The following is a 20116-nucleotide window of genomic DNA, read 5'->3' as shown; positions in this document are numbered from 1 at the left end:
CTGGCGCCCCCAGCCTCTGGTGGCCTCCAAACCGGCATGCTGCTTTGGGAGTGCCTGGCAGGGAAGTGCGTGGACCTCCAGGTAAACGACCTTCACCGTGTCCCGCTCAGCTGCCATCACACACCAGACAGGTGTGATGTGGTCTTGGAACTCAGTGGTAAAAGGCACAGGTGTATGGGGCATGAAAAAGGCTCTGTCATCAGTTAGGTGTGGGGCTCAGTTGATGAAATAATGTGTGTTGCTGTTGGCTTTTCAGAGTCTGTGAGATGTGAATTTTGAATCTCTAAGCAGGGACAATAACAGGCAGTATTCAGAGCCTATTGAGACTGGTGTTTAGTGAGGCATTGGGAAATTCCTTTCTGGGGTTTCTCATTGGCAGCTACCAGCACACGTCCAATTCCTGTTTTATGACCAGTGGTGCTATTCAGTACCAGTGATGGGAAAGGCCTGGGGTGAGGCAGAGTCCAAGTCCCGGGGCCTTCCTTCCAGCGCTCTGATTGTAGTGCCAACAATACCATGGGCTTTTGCTTTCTTAGGTGGCCAGGCGGGCTCATAAAACCCGATATACTTGTGTCGGGTGAATGACGTTCCTCTTTGAACTTTGCTACAGGACATGGACTATGGGTGCAGCGCTATCAAGAGAAGAAATCATTATTTGATGTCCCTGAGTCTGACGGCACCTCTTTATCCCCAGTCACAGCTGCAGTTTATTCGTTTTTGACAATGATAATAGTTCTGCAGGTAACAGTACTAAGTTCCATATGACAATTGCTTTACATTTCTGATGAGAACTTCGAATCATCATAGTCTGCTAAGAACTTCCTACAAATTCTGCATCTGGGAGGAGCACAGGTTCATCTGACAAATGTGTTGCCTTTTGTTTTCCCACCCGACTTATCTAAAGGATATTTTCTTGGGTGCTTTTCAAGTTAAAATTCTCCTTTGCTGTTCTTAAGATTTTTAGGCTCTGAGGGGTCGGTTTTTCGATCGTTGTTTTTGTTTTGTTTTTCCACTCAATTACTTCTTTTTTTTAAATTAATTTTTATTGGAGTATAGTTGCTTTACAACGTTGTGTTAGTTTCTACTGTACAGCAAAGTGAATCAGCTTTACATATACATATATCCACTCTTTTTTGGATTTCCTTCCCATTTAGGTCACCACAGAGCATTGACTAGAGTTCCCTGTGCTATACAGTAGGTTCTCATTAGTTATGTATTTTATATATAGTATCAGTAGTATGTATATGTCAATCCCAGTCTCCCAATTCATCCCACCCCCCCCCCACTCGATTACTTCTTAAAAAAACCTACATTTTTTTAACATCTTTATTGGAGTATAATTGCTTTACAATGGTATGTTAGTTTCTGCTTTATTAACAAAGTGAATCAGTTACACATATACATATATCCCCATATCTCTTCCCTCTTGCGTCTCCCTCCCTCCGACTCTCCCTGTCCCACTCCTCTAGGTGGTCACAAAGCACCGAGCTGATCTCCCTGTGCTATGCGGCTGCTTCCCACTAGCTATCTGTTTTACATTTGGTAGTGTATATATGTCCATGCCACTCTCTCACTTCCTTCCCCCTCCCCGAGTCCTCAAGTCCATTCTCTGTTAGGTCTGTGTCTTTATTCCCATCTTAAACCTACATTTTTATTTCAGAATAATTTTAAGGTTTACAGACAAGTTGCAAAAAATAGTACAGAGAGTTCCCATGTGTCCCTCAACCAGTGTGTCTTAATGTGAGCTTATTACATTTCTCTGGTACATTGTCAAAACTGAGAAACCAACTTTGGTACTTTATCTCGAACAAAACTCCAGACGTCATTTGGATTCTACTAGTCTTTCCACTGATTTGCTTTTTCTGTTCCAGGAGTCAATTTAGGATATCACATTGCATTTTGCAGCATTGGTTATTATTATTACTGTTAGTTCCCATACCTCCTGAACAATTCCCCATCACTAACTGAGAACCTATGCCCCAAAAGCCTGTGAGAGTGGAGAGGGGCAGTGAGCATCTCTGCCACCCTCCTTAGGGACACAGAGTGAACAGAAGATATTGGCTTAGCCTTTGCCTGGAAGGGGGGTTCTGCTGTCTTATATCACATGTACTTGAGTTCGTCCTGTAGTAGGTGTTGCGTTAACATATACTTAAGTTACCCAGAGAACCCAGTTAGTCTGGATGTGGTATTCTGAGCCCATAAGTATCAGTTCAATACTGTTACTCCACAGATAAAGAAAAAATTAAGCGTTGATTTCATGAAGGTTATTCTTGAATTATCAAAGCATAACCGTGACTGTTCTTCTCAAAGCCTCTTCTCTCTGCTCTGTATTGTACAAGATCACAGAGATTGTCCTTCAGCACAGAACCAGCCTCTGAAAAGACTGTCTCTTCTGAGCTGTGGGGTTGTGTCTGCGGGACAGGCAGCTCCTGTCGCCGGGAGCCCCGGGACAGCCTGGGTGTGAGGTGACTTTTCTTATGAGGACTCTGAATGTGCCATATGTTTTGTGTTTCTCTTTTCTCTTTTTCCTCTCCTAGCTTCTCTCAAGCACAACTTAGTAATATGAAAACGCTTGCTTCTATACAAGCCATGGTTTCCATACTTCCAGACACGATAGTGGATTTCCGCTCTGCAGTGGCACCATAGGCTGTCCTAGTTTAAACTCTTTGCCAATATCCTAATACTCTAACAATACTGACTCTAAGCCAACTTGTGTAAGCTCTGAAAGGTACAGTATAGTCCCTACTTACTTGGGGTTGTAGTTTTTGTCGTTTAGATTGGACTAAATCCGCAGTTCCCGGTCTTCACGGTCATTCATTCTATGTGCCTTGTGTCTCCTAGGTTTTGATCCCAATTTCCTTGTATGTTTCCATTGAAATTGTTAAAGTATGCCAAGTGTACTTCATTAACCAGGACATAGAGTTGTATGATGAGGAGACAGACTCGCAGCTGCAGTGCCGAGCCCTGAACATCACGGAAGACCTAGGGCAGATACAGTATATCTTCTCCGATAAAACTGGCACTTTAACCGAGAATAAGATGGTTTTCCGAAGATGCACTGTGTCTGGCATAGAATATTCTCATGATGCAAATGGTGAGTCTGGGGACGGGGTCTCCCAATCTGGGCAGGACCAAAGAGCTCCTGTATCAGAGTTGCATGCCCATGTGCCTGTGTGTGCGTGCGTGTACACATACACACACACACACAGCTTCAGGGATTGATGATTTTTGAGGGAGAATAAAACAGAAAGGCTGTCAGAGCAACTCTGGACCAGCATCTATAGAAAAGGGCCCTCCTCATTGCTGATGGCGCCCTGCTCCCTGCACTATCTGGTGTGGTGGGCATCTGCTTAAACACTCATTTTCTGCCAGACAAGCAGAACCAAAGAGGGCAACCTTGAGGAACTCACCTCAGAGGCACCTGGTCTCTGTCACACCAAGAGGCAAAGAGATGTTTCCTTTGTCACGCATCAGTCTCCTTGTTATCAGCTGAAAATTCTCAGCAGGGCACTGGGCAGTTCATGCTGCGTTCTTTCCTCTGGAATACGATCTCCCGGAGGGAAGTGTCACCTCACATTGGAATTTAGGCAGTCCCTCCTCCCACCTCTCCTTTTCTCATCCTTGGCTGCCTCCCTCTGTCCCCTCTGAACATACAGGGGAGCCATCTGCTTCCTAAGTCGAGGGGTGACTGGAGCCAGCTGCCCACCCAAACCAGGAGGGGGTCCCTGCACCACAGAAGTGTCTCTGGGGCCATCGTGCCTCTGAGAGAGAGGGCACCTGCTCTGCAACCAGGACTCCCCTTCTTTCCTGGAACAGCATCTGAGAACATCAAAGAAACCTTGCCACAGAAACAGAAGCAAGTACAGAATAGGGGGACAACATGGGGGCATCAGTAGGAAGCTGTTCTTTAGGGGCATTTGGTGGGAAAGATCTGCTGGAAGCATGAGATTTTTGTGAGTTTTATAAAACCAAGAATTATCATGATATCCACTATATCCTCCATGATAAAAGGAATCATATTAACAGAAGGCATAAGAATGTGTCCAATTTGTTTAATGTTTTATTTGCCACTCAAAAAAACCGGTCAGGAACAGTGTCCCATCCGCCCACCTGCCTCCCTCTCTGGCTCTCCTCTTCCCTGACTCCTCAGGCTTGTGCAGAAGAGCTTGGGGGCCTGAAAGCAGACCTCATCCTGCTTGTAAAGGAGTCAGAGGACCAGGTCTGAAGTCGGCCTTCGAACTGGAACTGAGGCTCTGGGGGCAGAATCCCAAGTAAGATCACAGAAGGATTTTTACAGTTGTCAGATGCTTGCCATAAAACCAAAGGGGTCCATCGCCCCCAGAAGACACAGGAAAGCATTGCTGGGGAAGGTGGAAACAGCCAGGTGTCTCTGCAGCATGTTTTAAAGAAGAGCTGTGATCAGTGACTGATGGGCCCCTGGGCGGGCATCCTTCGCAGCTGCTCCCATGGTCCGACCTCTCAGATCTGTTAGTAAAATGAATGCAGGCGGGTTTGGCTGTGAGTACAGAGCCCAGCTCACGCGTACCTGAACCGGCCACAAAGACCATGGGCGTGTTCCTCTCTACCTCGTGTCCTGGTGACGGTGCAGGGCATCACCTGCTCCTTGTCCCCATCTTCCCAAAAGAGCCCGAGGGCATCGCTGAGGCCATTGCTGCCTGGTCACAGAGCACAGACACACCAGCAGTGGCCTGAGGGATGTCTGCTTTCAGGCTAACATCTGATCACTGCTGTGGGAGGGTGGGTGGGCAGATGTGCCCTTGGGAGGCTGACACCATGCTCATAATGTCCAAGCCTAGGAGCTAGACAGGCCCAGTCCAGGCTTTGCCCTTCCTTGCCATCCATTCACCACCTCACTGCCAGGGGGAAAAGGGGGCGGGTGCAGGAGTTTTCTCCTGGAATTAGGAGCTCCCTGAGGTGGAATCCTAGGGTTGGCAGTTACCCGGCCTGGTGGCCATGGGCAGGTGACTTCCCTTTCCTTATCTCTAAAGAAAAGTCTTCCCAAAGAAGAAGCTGAGTTCAAGGCCTGGCCCACAGGACAGACCGCACCATGGCATGCCCAGACGGGGGGCCCTTCTCTTAGCCCCTCACACGGGCCACCTCCTGTTAGGATGCCTTGTGTTGCCACCCAGCACCGGGCCTGCCCTGGAAGTTCTTAAGAGTTGCTTGTTTGGAGTGAGTGGTCCCTATGGATAGTCTCCTGTTGCTCACATATGATGGAGAAGCTGAACTAACTGGGCAAAGCCAGGAACACGTGTTGAGAGCCCTTGTTAGCAAGAACAGCAGCGTGGGTACACTTCTGTGATTCACTGAGAGCCCTGGAGGGCTCAGGGACTGTCGCTCCCCGGTGCCCCCTAAGAGCCAAGCACAGCATCACAATCACCGTCTTCTTCAGTGGAGCTCTGCTTGCTGGGTCTGAACTCTGGCAGCATTCTTCCATGCTGTACAACCCCAGGAGGATGTGAGCCTCTCTGCTGCTAAGCGCTTCATCCTCATGGGGTGAGTGCAGACAGCACCTACCCCCCACCTGACGTTGAGCAAGGAGCCCTCTCAGGAGAGCACCGTCAACACAGCCTGAGAACCGTTATTTCTGCTTGACTGCAAGGCAGATGCTCAATGCGTGATCTGTCCTGACGGCCCCAGTAAGCAGGTGGCCCTGTGACCCTGGCATGAAGGTCAAAGCCTGGAACCCAGCTACTCTGTGGGCCTCCCAGCCGCCTGCCCACCCACCCCATTCACATGGGGGCTCCCCCTGAACAGAGGGGCTGTATGTGAACCCATCTCCACCCACATCTGACTTTTTGTGGGATGGGGTGGCCCCTTTGCCATCATGGGCGGGACCTGAGCTTTGGCATCCCATGGGCCTGGGTGCCATCTCGACCCCCTGCCCCTGCATCCCATGACCTTAACAGCTGAGACTCAGTCTTCTCATCTGTGACGTGGGGTTGAGAACATAAGCCCCATCGGGTTCACTGAAGGTGCATGTAAATGAGAACATCCCCCATCCCTCAGTGGAAACCCCTGTCAAACATGGTCTCGCCATCAGAGAGCAAGGGTGGCGAGGGCCCGGGGTCCCCTGCTGGATGCCTTGTGGAAGTGGAACCTAGACCTCTCAGTGTCACACCCAGCCTCCCCACGATGTCACTTCGTGCCCCTCCCCCACAGCCCGGCGTCTGGCCAGGTACCAGGAGGCAGACTCGGAGGAGGAGGAGGTGGTGCCCAGAGGGGGCTCGCTGCCCCAGCGCAGCAGCACCGGGAGCCACCAAAGCATCCGAGTCGTGCATCGGAGCCAGAGCACCAGGTCACACCGGCGCACCAGCAGCCGTGCCGAGGCCAAGAGGGCCAGCATGCTGTCCAAGCACACAGCCTTCAGCAGCCCCATGGTGAGTCCCACAGCCCTCCTTCCCGCTGTCACCTCCCCCAGTCACCAAAAGTGTCTGTACTTCACTGCGGGGTTACCTCTTCAGTTAGGGGATGTTTTTCTGTCCAGTGCCTTCTTCCCACACTGCTGTACCTTTTCCAAAACACTGATTAGGTCCCCTTACCAGGCTTCTCAGGCTGGGGACTGCCGATGACCCACCCAAGAGGGTGACAGAGAGGAAGTCCGTCCTGCCCTATGAAATGAGTAAAACATCAGGGCAAGATGACAACTGTGAAAAAGCAAAGTCAAATTAAAAAAAAAAAAGTTTTAATGAGATGAACCCAAATCCCTCCTTTGCCTTGTCAGTTGCCCAAACATTTATGGACCATTCTCATCCGGCAGGGAAATTTCCAGAAGTACGTGAGTGACAACCTCTAAAAGATCCTTTCACTTCTAAAATTTGTGAAGACCAGAGAGGGAGAATCCGTTTTGTTCACGTATGGTGGCCTCATTCTTTTATGTCCTTCAAAACCCATATAAGAAGGTGCCATTTGAATAGAGGTCATCTAGACTTGTGGTCACTGATTGTTGGGTTTACATGGGGCACGTGGGTGAGGAGCTCTCCCCCGAGCAGCAGAGAAGCTGTGTTGGAGAAGGTTTTCCTGACATCAATTTCACAATCAATATGGGTCAGGAGTATTTGAAATGTTGCAACTTTCTGACCTAGGAAGTTAGTGATTCAGTGAAAGATTTCTGTGCATAGAAGCTTATCAGTGTGTTATTTACATCAATAAAACAGCGAAAAAAATGTACCCAGTGATAAAGGAATGGTCAAATAAATTATGGTATGTCCATTTTGAAGCCATTAAAAATTATATTTTCAAATGGCTATTAAAGGCCTGGTAAAGTTGAGGCAATATAATGTTTTTGGGGAAATGGAAACTGCCAATTTATGTATAAAATATTTTGATTAAAAATGTAAATGTATAGAAAAAAGATGAAGGAAAGGCAGAGAAGTATGTTTTTTAGAAAGTATATATTACTGTGAGGTGGTGTGATACAGATCTATTACATTTTCCCTGTTATTCTCTTATTTTTACAAATCTTTCTGAGTAAGATATGTTACTTTTATAATAATATATATTCTTGGAGGTATTATTTTATAAAAAGAACATGTGTACCTTCTTATATATAAGAATATATGCATTTCATTTCACATGTTAGCTGTATATTCTTATACAATCAAGATTATACATAATTTGTCATTATAAAATGACGTGTATATATGAGGTGAAGGTCTGTTTACAGCTTCTAGTAAAATCAAGGTGCCCTAAATAGTCAAGCACTAAAAGGACACTTGGCAGGTCACTGGGTCAGACTGACCCTTCGGCCCCTGTGTTCTTCCCAGGAGAAGGACATAACGCCCGACCCGAAGCTGCTGGAGAAGGTGAGCGAGTGTGACAGGTACCTGGCCTTTGCAAGGCACCAGGAGCACCCACTGGCCCACCTCTCACCTGAACTGTCTGACATTTTCGACTTCTTCATTGCACTCACCATCTGCAACACAGTGGTGGTCACGTCCCCGGATCAGCCGCGACAAAAGGCAAGTTCTGGAGCATTGTACTGCGAGCCCGCAGAGCCCCTCCCCCTAGGTGTGGCCCCACTGGTGTCAGTCTTCCTGAGAGGGAGCAGGCTTCCCTGTCCTGCAGGAGCCTGGTCGCTCAGCACCACTCTCAGGTTTCAGGGGGTGCACTGGGGGCTTCAGACGGGGCAGACCAGCTCAGTAGCTCTGCGGTGACATCCCCAGACTGCAGTGGGCAGGTGCCAGGATTGTGGCGAAGAGGGAGAGGGCAGCCAGCCAGAGATAGCTACTGAGCCCGGGATGAGAGGGGCACAGAGCATACAGGCGTGGCCCAAGGTGGGCAGTGGCAGGAGGGTGGCTGCCCTCCATGCCGACCAGAGCCTCAGGGTCCTAGATTCTTACATGAGAGGGGACAGGATGGGCTGGGGCCCAGACTCTGGGAGGAGCCGCCTGGACTTGCATCCTGACGACACTATAAGCTGGTCCCCTCCTGTGCCTTTGGCACCTTGTCTGGGATGTAGGGGCGGTGGTGGGATTTAGGGAAAGGTCTCAGAGTAGAGTTTGGCACATAGTAAATGTATTTGATGTTAATAAAGGCCTTTAACATTGGCATTCAGGAAGTGGTTGAGAATCAGTGGGAAGTTACTTTGGGCGGTAGAAACATAGCAACACCCAAGTTGGGTTTTGTTTGGGTTAACATGAAGGTTCTCTCCAAAGAGAGTAAGGTTTTATGTGTGAAAGGAACCTCTATAACTCAATCGCTCCTCCGGGTGAACCAGGTGGTGTTGCAGGGGGTGGGGTGCACCTAAGCATGGCTGTGCGTCATGCAGCTAGGCAACTTTAAATGGATACAAATGAAGGTGTTCTAGGGCTGATGCACACTGTAGGCCTGTCCCCTGACCCCCCACTCTCCCAGACCCCTTCCCCTCCTCCTGGGCCAGCCCTTCCAGCAGGTTCTGCTGGTGAAGCCATTGGTGTGATGGAGGGTGAACAAGGGGCCCCTGCCCTCTCTGCGGCAGCAGCATATCTGGCAGCAATGTGACCCCCCTGTGCTCTTGCTCATACCCCACTGGCCTTTGAAGGCCCCAGTGGGCCTGGCGGATCCCAGGTGGACGGGCTCTGCCACTCAGAGACCACAGGCTTGTGCCATCAGCCCTGGATGGAGGCTGCTTCCTTTTGCAGCTCACCTCTCAGCAGCCTCGGCATCCCTCGTCTGGCCTCTGGGTTCTTCCGCCACCCTGTTCAGTCCCTCTGGAATACTTCCCTGAAGAGGGGTCTGGTTTCTAGGTTAGACCCTACCTGACTGACCTAGGCATTGTTGCAATTACTGAATAAGTGAGAGAGACCCCGACATGACTGAGGTGTGTGCCCATGGTCACACATGGAGTGAGTTCCATGTAGGGAGCAGAATCCTCAGACTGCACATGAACGTGTCTCTGGATGCATTTCTGTGCCCACGTATGGGTGGGTGCCACCTTCAAGGGCGTTTGGAGCCAGCAGGAGCTCTGGCATGGCTGCCCAAATCTCCCACTTGGATATATAGCAATATTTATAGTCAGCAGAAGACCAAAGAAAAAGCACCTTTATCAAAATTGGTCCTTTGTGCCTTGTTTTACCAAATGCCTGACTTTTCTGGAGGCTCTTACTATAATTCACAACTTCAGACCCATGGGCAAAATTGCAAAGATTAAGGGGTAACTATAATTCAGTGGTTTGATTGTTTCAACATTTGCTCTAAATCCATTATCTAGCAGAAAATTAAAATAGGTATATTGTATCAGCATTAGCATACAGCACTCACTTAAATAAAGGGTTGCTTTGTTGCTCCATATTGAGCTTTTTGAAACTTTAACAATTGTATACATGTCGTTTTGTTGTTTTCAGTCCTCGTTAGAAAATACACAATTTATTGTGATTTTTTTAAACATTTGTTTAAGGATTTGGAGCCTGAATTTGCCTGTGTATTTCATTTGTTTAGAAAGATTCTTTTGGGTTTGGGAAATTTTGTGTAAATTTAAGTTTTTTATGGACATAATTCAAAGGAATGTATAAATTGGTCTTTTGTTAAATGGTTTTTTTAATTGGAAAAAAAAAAAAAAAAAGCCAGGGTTCATGCCAGGCAGTGGCAGGCCCACTCCTGGGAAGTTTCTGTAAAGCCATGGGCCACTGCAGTGAGGGGACAGTCCCAAAGCCTTGGGAACCACAGGCCACCCAATGCCCTGAGTCCATCCCGGGCCTTGGTCGTTGCTACCCTACAGTCACATCCTGAAAGAATGAATATAGCAGAACCTGTGTTGAGGTGGAGAGGAAGAGGCCAAGGGATAGTCTCAAGGAAGAAATGCTGACTCTGGTTGCAGCTTTCGGTGGGAAATGGGAAATCCGTATTCAGGCCCCCCTGGGGAAGTGGAGGGTGGCCCTAAGGGAGTCAGGGTGAGGCCTCTTGGGAGACACCTAACCTGTCTTCCAACTACTGCCCTGGCAGGTGAGGGTGCGCTTCGAGCTGAAGTCCCCGGTGAAGACAATAGAAGATTTCCTCCGGAGGTTCACGCCCAGCCGCCTGGCCTCGGGCTGCAGCAGCATTGGGAGCATGGCCACCAACAAGTCGGCGCACAAGTCCAGCCTCCTGTCCACGCTGGCCACTGACGGCACGCTGTTCCGGCTGGAGGAGAGGCTGGGCCCGCCGGCCCCGGCCCTCACCAGCAATGGCTACAGCAGCGGGGCGGACGGCTGGGCACCTGAGTGCTCAGCACAGGAGCCCGAGCCCGAGCGGGAGCTGCGCTACGAGGCCGAGAGCCCCGACGAGGCAGCGCTCGTCTATGCCGCCCGCGCCTACAGCTGTGCGCTCGTGGACCGACTGCACGACCAGGTGTCGGTAGAGCTGCCCCACCTGGGCAGGCTCACCTTCGAGCTCCTGCACACGCTGGGCTTCGACTCCATCCGCAAGAGGATGTCGGTGGTGATCCGGCACCCACTCACGGACGAGATCAACGTCTACACCAAGGGGGCTGACTCGGTGGTCATGGACCTCCTGCTGCCCTGCTCCACAGGTACCCTGTTCCCCTCCGCTAGCAGCTCCCAGCAGGGAGCAGTCCTGAGAAACCAGCCCCTCCCTCCAGTGGAGCTTTGCCTCTCTGGGTGGCCTTTTCCTCCTCTGAAGGGTTTGGACTAGAATTGGGGGGAGGGCCCAGTGGATGGAGGGCTTCAGTGCCTGAACCCACCTCAGAAGAATGGGGTTGGGGATTAATGGGGGTGAGGCCTAGCATCAGGTTTAAATCTGGGCAATGAAAGTTAAGAGCCTTTAGATTAGAAGTCCCAGAAGGTTCCTTTCTGCCCTGTGATTGCTTGGACCTTGGGCACCTATGAGGCCCAAGCCATGGTTTTTAGCCCATTTGTGGAGTGTTCTCAGGCCACAGCGAGGGCCCAGGTAGTGGGGGCTGCTCGCCTCTGGCCGCTTACAGCCGAGAACCTCCATCTTGCTCTCTTTTGCACTTGACTTCCATGTAACTTTCGGGTTGAAAAAGAGGGGTTCAGATACCACTGGTGTAGAGGGTGGAACTTTGTTTAGCAGAAGGGCTTGTACCTCCTTCCAGATACAAATGCTTCTGGGACTTGGAAGGGGGAGGGCCTGGGTCCCCACTAGTAAACCTAGTCACCCCTTCCTCTGTGCCCAGAGGACAAAGGAGGGCACATCTGACCTCCAGGGGAGAGAAGCAGGGTGGATGACAGATGGCAGATGGGAGAGGGACCACTGCCTGACCCCCACAGCCTCCCTCTCTTCTGTATCCTGGAAACAGCTCTGGGTACCACCTGTGGGAAACCCTTACGCTGGATATGCCCTTCTGGGGCTCTGGAATGGAGCTAGGGGTTACCACTTTGCTTCCCATGGTCCTCTCACCATGATCTCAGTGCCTCAGAACAGGACTCCAGCTCCAGTTAAGGGAAAGTGCACTGGTGGATCTCTGCAGACAAATCCGTTTTCCTGTCACAGAGCTATCGCCTCCCAAAGGCAGCTGAGTGAATTGCAAATGCGTCTTTGAAAGCGGTTTGCATGGCCTTTCTTGAGGGTGACCTACTCCAGGGCAGGGTTTGCCTTCCCACCCCTGTGTTGGTTCTAGGGTGGATGTAGAATCCAATTTACAGGCTGATTTTGCATTCCAAGAGCCTCCTTCATTCTGAAATTTGATTTTGCATCCACGCAAAAGAAAAACAGATAGGTATGGCAATTATCTGAGCAGATTTTATTCTACTGCAAAAATGTCACCTTTGTCCTATTCTACAGCCTTGTATTAAAGATAGTTTAATGGACCGCTGTGTTTCAGACTTTACTACATACAGTGGGTCATGGATAAGGTGAAAAGACTGGACCAGCTCTAGCAAGCAAGGGTGGGATGGGATGGCAGGAGAGGCTTACCCCCACCCCAGAGAGAGGGCAGGGAGCCTGCTGAGCTGTGCAAGGGACACGAGAGCAACCGAGAAGGCTGCAGCAGTGGCCACGCTTGTACTTGGCTGGCAGTGCACTTTTAAAAATGAGTAGAAAGCCTCAAATTTCTAGACAAAGCACAAACAAACAAAACTTCTATCAGAGTCAGCTTCAAGGTCAGGGGGTGAAGGGAGCCCTTGTGCAAGCTGGAGAGCATCCCAGACCCCTCCACCTGGTCCTGGGAGGAATTAACTACAGGTGAGAAAGAACAAAGCCATGGAACAGACAGGTTCAAAGCACAACATTACCCAAACCGTGACATTGAAGGGGGCACCTTAAAAATAAGCAGTTTATGTAGATCTCCACCTTCCTCTGGGAATTTCCAAGCAGTGTGCACTTCAAATAAGCTTGAATCAGTCAGAGCTACATGTAGAGACGCCAGGCAATTTAAGATTCAGGATGTTTAGAGCCCCCAGTGGTTTCCCAAGAAAGGGGATGGCTCTGGGGTAATCTTGAAGTTATCCACCAGTGACACCCTGACATTGTGCATAAATCATTCAACTTTCACTTTGGGGGTGGGGTGGGCGGGGTATGGAGCAGAGCAGGCTTGCAGATGGCCAAGCTGCTCTACCTGTGTGCAGGCGATAAAGTGAGGAGGGCACATGAGTGTCCAACATCTTTCTTCAAAAAGCTCACAACACTTTTACCAAAAACGGCACGAAAAGGCTAAGCTGATGGTGGATGGAGAATGTGTTGTGTTTTTAGGACGTGGCTATGTCTTGCCTGCCCTACCACTAGGTTGTGTGGGATCAGGTAGAGAGCAGGGACTCTACCCCACCCATTACCTTGCGGACCTCTGTTCAAATCCCAAGTCTACATTTATGGGCTGGGGTCACCCTGGACAAGTCACTCCTCCTGTGCCTCAGTTTCTCATCTGTACAAAGGAAATCAGGCTTCTGACCTCACAAGAAGCCCCTGTCCAAGCTCCTAGCACAGTGCTTAGTGTGTTATAGGCATAAAGCATAAGCTGGGTCCCTTTCCCTTCTCTCTGGTTTCTTTTCCTTAAGATTCACTTGCCTGAGCTTCAGTCCAGTGCCACTCTGTGTGGTTTCCCTTCCTTCCTTCCTTCCATTCCTTCCTTCCTTCCTTCTTCTTTCCTTCCTTCCTTCCTTCGTTGTGTCTTCATTGCTGCGCACGGGCTTTCCCTAGTTGTGTTGAGCAGGGGCTACTCTTCGTTGCGGTGCGCAGGCCTCTCATTGCGGTGGCTTCTCCCATTGTGGAGCACGGACCCCAGGCGCACAACCTTCAGTAGTTGTGGCACATGGGCTCAGTAGTTGTGGCTCGCGGGCTCCAGAGTGCAGGCTCAGTAGTTGTGGTGCACGGGCTCAGTTGCTCCACGGCATGTGGGATCCTCCCAGACCAGGGCTCGAACCCGTGTCCCCTGCACTGGCACACGGATTCTCAACCACTGCGCCACCAGGGAAGTCCCTGAGTGGTCTTTAAGACACAAAAGTTGTGATGGCTCCACCCTCCTCCAAGGGCAAGGATAGAGGGGGAGGGATGGGCAAGATGTGGCGGTCACAGCTTCTCTCCATGCTGGGCTGGGTGGGCTCCGTCCCGCACAGAAACACGTCAGTGTGGTCTGTGACCACACCCTTGTCCAGGGCACCCTGGGTCCCCAGTGGCCCACCCTGCCTTCTCTCACTCATTAGTTTTGTTTGGACTAGTGTGGTTAAGGGCAGCATCACAGCCCCTGCACCCTGCTCCTGCCCTGGAATGCAACCTTCCCCTCCCCCTCTGGACAACTCAAGTACTTTATTAGTGTTAATTCCAGAGTCCCTCAGCTAGACATGTCTTTGCTCAGAGAACAGTCAGAATCTGGAATAATGTTATCACAATACCAGGAGTAAATGGTAGTCAAAATTAAGATGACTTTCAGTGTCATCTTTTCAGGAAATTTAAATTACTAAAGCACAATAATCTAGGGCAGTGTTTCCCAACTCTCTCTCTTTTTTTTCATTATTGCCCCCTTAGGGAGTCTTTTTAGATACTTTTTTTCTAATGGCCCTTCCATGACATTTTAATGCCACAGATATGCTGTATATGTGTTTATGTACTATACATGTATCTGTGCTTTATGCGTAATAAGATTTTTTGCCTCCAAGGGACTAGTCTTCGGTCTGCTGGGGACACTGTCTTCTCCATGAAGAGCACAGATCTAGAAGGTTAAGAGTGTTTCTCCCAGGTCCTGTGTGTCAAGGAGCTGACCTGGTTAGTAGACAGCCTTCCCCAGACCAGGGGCCTCACCACTGGAAAGTAGGGTTGCCAGATTTAGCAAAGAAAATATATTGAATGTCTAGTTAAAATTTAATCTCAGATAAACGACAAATAATGTTTTTAGTAAAAGTATGTCCTATGTGCTATTTGGGCATCTTATATTCTTTTTTTTTTGGAAGGTGTAAATTATTTCTCACCTTTATTCTTTTTCAAAAAATTTATTTTATTGATGTATAGTTGATTTACAATGTTGTGTTAATTTCTGCTGCACAGCAAAGTGCTTGTTATAGTTCCCTGTGCTATACAGTAGGACCTTGTTGTTTATCCATTCTATATATCTTTGCATCTGCTAGTCCCAAAACACCCAATCCATACCTCCTCTACCCCTCACCCCCTTGGCAACCACATATCTGTTCTCTGTCTGTGAGTCTGTTTCTGTTTCATAGATAAGTTCATTTGTGCCATATTTTAGTTTCCATATATGTGATATCATATGGTATTTGTCTGTCTCTGTCCAACTTATTTCACTTAGTATGATAATCTCTAGGTCCGTCCATGTTGCTGCAAATGGCATTATTTCTTTTTTTTTATGGCTGAGTAGTATTCCATTGTGTACATATGTACCACAGCTTCTTCATCCATTCCTCTGTCGATGGACACTTAGGTTGCTTCCATGTCTTGGCTATTGTGAATAGTGCTACAGTGAACGTTGGGGTGCATGTATCTTTTCGAATTATAGTTTTCTCCGAATATTTGGGCATCTTATATTCTATCTGGCAACATTACTGGTGTAGGAGGATAGAAACTGCACTTTCTATTAAGTATGACTTTTCCTAAACGGGAAGTTTATACACTCACCTCCTGGACAAAAAGATGCCAGATCACTCTTAATGAGGTTTTGTTTATGTGAGATTCTCATTTCAACAAGGGATATTAGAAATAGTCAAAAATATTATGAGGTTCTTTTTAAAATAACATCTAACTTTTACTTTAAGTTTTATATTGAACCTGTATTCTATTGGCAAGTAATGAAGCAAGAGGTGGGCTAAATCTACTGGTGCAGATGTTTTCTGGGCGCCCTTTCTGGAGGCTGTTGGAGTAAATCACAGTGACGTGACGGGGCACCTGTGACATTCCTGCTTAATGAATTGCAACAAAATTCCTGCTAGCATTCCAGTTGCAGCTAGCTACAGTGAGGCAGAATGGGGAGGGCCACGTCATCCTCACTGGCTCTGGAACACATTCACTCCTAACATACTTTTATCACACGAAAACTAAAGTGCCTTCTGCCTTCTCACTAACAATTATTGACCCAAAAACACGGTGGAGTTAAGAAGGTGTGTGTCACTTTGCCATGGATTCCACAGTGGTGAGGCTCAGAGCCAGCACTTCTGCAGTCTTGTAATAAACAGCAGGTCTGTTCCACATCTGGGTCTACAGAAAACAGAAAAGGGTGGATGTTTGGAAAAATCTTACTAGCTGATAGCTAATTTCTTAGTTGTTTTTGTGTGTGTGTGTGTGTGTGGTTAAAAAAACACAATATAAATTCACCATCTTAACCAGTTTTAAGTGTACAGTTCAGTAGTGTTTAGTATATTCATATTGGTGTGCAGCAGATCTCCAGAAATTTTCATCTTGCAAAACTGAAGCTCTGTACAACTCCTTTCTCCCCTCCCCCCAGCCCCCGGCAGCCATCATCCTACTTTCTGGCTCTCTGAGTGTGATTACTTTAGGGACCTGAAAATGTGCCTGTTTTCTCTCCCTGGGTGAGAAGACTTCCCAGCTAGAACCTCTGATGGCGCTGAGCTCTCAGCTGCGGAAACTGCATATATGCAGACTCATTTCAACGGGCCAGGTGTCCTGGGAGTCCAGGCCATTTCACTGGGCTCTGTTCTCACTCATCGTTGTTTCTGCTCTTACTCCAACCTAGATGACGCCAGAGGAAGGCATCAAAAGAAGATCCGGAGCAAGACTCAGAACTACCTCAACCTGTACGCGGTGGAGGGCCTGCGCACCTTGTGCATCGCCAAGAGGGTGAGTAGGCGTGGCTTCGCGGAAGGGGCGGGGCCGGTCACGGGGCTTGGCCTGGGCGCTCATCAGCGGGTCTCACCCAGGTTCTGAGTAAGGAAGAGTATGCCTGTTGGCTGAAGAGCCACTTGGAAGCGGAATCCGCCCTGGACAACCGCGAGGAGCTCCTGTTTCAGTCTGCCATTCGCCTGGAGACGAATCTGCATCTGTTGGGTAATTACGCTCTCCGGCGGGCGGGTGCCGCGGAGCCGGGTGGAGTTTGCAGCATCCTGGATGGAGAGGTGCCCTGGCTCTAGTCAGTGGCAGCTCTGCACACGCTAGGCTTGCTTAAGGACCCCTCTGGCCTGACGCTAGCGTGGCCCCCAGGCAGGGCTGTGCTCGATTGAACGTTCTCCCCGTGGCCCGTTTCTGGGGCATTCTATGTGCCACCCTGCCAGGCACCACGACAGCGTCCAACCTGCCTCCCCTGAAACCCTGCTTTCCCACCAAAAATAGAGATGAGGAGCAAGGCTTCTCAACAACTGATGCGTTAAAGGATCCCGCCAGTCCCAGGAAACAAACAGAAACCGTTGGACTCGACAGGGCTGCATTTTACATCTAGTAAATATTTCACAGATTTGATTTGGGTGAAAAAAAAATGGGGCTCATTCTTACTAAATTGTGCCCATATTTGCTACTGAGTTCATGTTAGTATTTATAAAAGTATTTATTGCTTTAGTATTTATTTAATTTATTATTTAAAATATTTATTAATGTATGTATTAAATTAGCTGGATCTTTGTATACATGCTCTCTGTGCTCTCACCAGGAGCTGGTTGTGGTAGTGCTGTGTATACACACTCCCCATCTCATGGTGCTGGTGGTCAGATGGTGATACTCCTGGGGCATGAAGATACGGGGGATTCATCTTTCAACAAGAAAGGCCGTAATTCATTTGGCCCCCTTCCTAGGCAAAGGCGTTGGGATATCTCTGTATCTACATACTTATATCTAATAGAATAGCTAATATTCAGATATTTAAGAGCACTACATATACATACTTTACACAATATTCTATTTCGCCTACGGTGTCCTGTACGAGGCCACGCACTATTCAAAAAAGCCCGAAGATCCAGAGGCCCAGAGGCATCCTGAACGGTACTCAGGAGGTGAATTAAATGAAACACTTGGAAAATGGCTGTGCCTCCTCTAGATTGCCAGGTTTTGATTTCCTGAACTAGGACTGTTCACATCTGGAACGTGCTTCTCCAAAGGACACTGTTGATAGACCCGTGGGATGGGAGGGGGTCCGCTGGTTGTCATGGACCCCCCTCTCTGCAGGGTGCTCTCCCCTGGGACAGCTCTCCTCCCCACCAAGCTCTAACGTCTTGAATGGAGTGAAATCCGCCTCCCGGTACCTTCTTCCAGGGGGCACTGGTCCTACCCTCTAGAGCAATGCAGATAAAATCTCTTCCCTTTTCCACAGGATGAGACCTTAACTGTTTGAGAACACAGCTGTGAGTCCCTGAGCTGTCCCTCCTCTGCCTGTCTTTGCAGGCACTCCTTTCTTTCCTTCTTTCAGAATCTAGGAGCCCTGGCTCAGTTGTCCAGTCCTGGCTCTGCCGCTTACTGGCCATGTGAGCCTGGACACTTGCATCCCAGTTTCCTTATCTGCCAAGTGGACGTAATAGTTCTGTGAGGGTGAGCAGAGGGGATGCAGCAAAGCACTGAGCAAGGTGCAGGCACTGGGTCCAGCCCCACATAGCTGCACGGTGAAGGTGATGAAGCTCGAGTTACTGCTTCCATACCTGTGTGGCCTGGCTGGCATCTTCTGCACAGACTCTCTGCTGATTGGGACCACAGAAATGGCAAACGCACTAATCAGCCTTCCTCCCGCAAGCCAGTTCTTTTTTTTTTTTTTTTTTTTTTTTTTTAAATGCTGTTAACATTTTTTTTTAATTAATTAATTAATTTATTTATTTATTTTTGGCTGTGTTGGGTCTTCGTTTCTGTGAGGGCTTTCTCTAGTTGTGGCAAGCGGGGGCCACTCCTCATCGCGGTGCGCGGGCCTCTCACTATCGCGGCCTCTCTTGTTGCGGAGCACAGGCTCCAGACGCGCAGGCTCAGTAGTTGTGGCTCACGGGCCTAGCTGCTCTGCGTCATGTGGGATCTTCCCAGACCAGGGCTCGAACCCGTGTTCCCTGCATTGGCAGGCAGATTCTCAACCACTGCGCCACCAGGGAAGCCCCTGCAAGCCAGTTCTTAAACATGTACCATCCCCTACAACCTGGAATGTTTATGGTTCAAATGATGAAGCCAAGCTGGAGAGCAGGAGAACCCCCGCCTCAGTGCTCACAACTGCTTCATCCATGGGCACCGTGCTCCAGGTCCTCTGATTTGTATTTGAGAAATGTGAAGTCAGCTTTTATATTTTTAATATCCCATGCCAAATACCCCTTTTTAAACCTTTTCATTTATGTTCTTACATTAAGTAACATCAGAGAGCCACAGGGCAAGGATTGTCATTCCCCCTGTGTTCTTGAAATTTTCTTTTCCATAATGTTCTGGCAAAGAACCTAAATTCAAAATACAACATTCTGCTCACTCTCCCCAGCGTTCTTGCTGGTTTCTCCAAATGTCATCTGAAACTTCCCAGTTGGTGAGATTTTTCCCCTCCGTTGAAAGCTACCTGACATCTGAGTGCAGTGAAATAAGGTGGCATTAGCTTGAACCCCACTAACTACCCTGATTATAATACTCAAAATACCAGGTTCTCCCAAGGATCAGGTTGTAAAGAAGGTGACATTTATTCAAAGTCACATAAATTATATTACAAACAAGCTACCTTGGAGAGCTGAAAAGAGATACTAGGCTTCCAGATCGTTTTAAAAGGACTGTTCCTCAGATTGCCTCTTTATTCTCAGCCATAGTTCACGCTGAGACAGACATGCTTTCCATAACTATATTTCTAAGTTCATTAATATCCTGTTTGATTCAAACATGCACATTATATAGGTGAGGGGCAGTCAAGTGACCCAATTAGGAGCCCATTACTTTGGCCAATAAGCTCCTGAAATAAAGAAGGTATGTTTTCAAGGTGTTAGGTTTTCCCTGAAAAGAGGCAGACTTCCTCTGGATGGGAATTTATCAGCGAGGTCTTCCTTGCTTTCTTTCTTGGTGGACACTTAGACCAAGGAGCCCTGGCTGAGTGGCCAGAGTACAAGGATGGGAGATAGAAGGCCTTTCTGCAGAAAATCCCCATCTAGTGAAGAGTGGGTAGTTGGTTGAGTTGTACACAAAGCACCGCATTGTAGGAAGTGCTATCCTAGAGCAGACATGCAGCTCAGAGGTTTGGATCAGAGACATACCATAAGGGGAATGCTGGCCCTTCCCTGGCTAACTCACTTCCCTCACCCTGCTTTCCACACCTGTGTTGTGGGGATCATTGTAG

General features: G+C 48.7%; 1 protein-coding gene across 1 annotated transcript in view; it reads left to right on the top strand.

Annotated features, from left to right (window-relative positions):
* The window catches only part of ATP10A (ATPase phospholipid transporting 10A (putative)), a 188279-nt gene that overhangs the window by 144834 nt on the left and 23329 nt on the right, over nt 1-20116 (top strand). The window contains 7 exon segments of the mRNA XM_068556634.1: nt 611-741; nt 2842-3094; nt 6184-6401; nt 7788-7982; nt 10444-11008; nt 16589-16692; nt 16773-16899. Of these exon segments, the coding sequence (XP_068412735.1) occupies nt 611-741; nt 2842-3094; nt 6184-6401; nt 7788-7982; nt 10444-11008; nt 16589-16692; nt 16773-16899 (1593 nt within the window).

The sequence above is a fragment of the Eschrichtius robustus genome, chromosome 1, assembly GCF_028021215.1.
Source record: "Eschrichtius robustus isolate mEscRob2 chromosome 1, mEscRob2.pri, whole genome shotgun sequence".
NCBI classification, from domain to species: Eukaryota; Metazoa; Chordata; class Mammalia; order Artiodactyla; family Eschrichtiidae; genus Eschrichtius; species Eschrichtius robustus.
The sequence above is the reverse complement of the archived record's forward strand: the minus strand, read 5'-3'. Positions and strand labels throughout refer to the sequence as shown.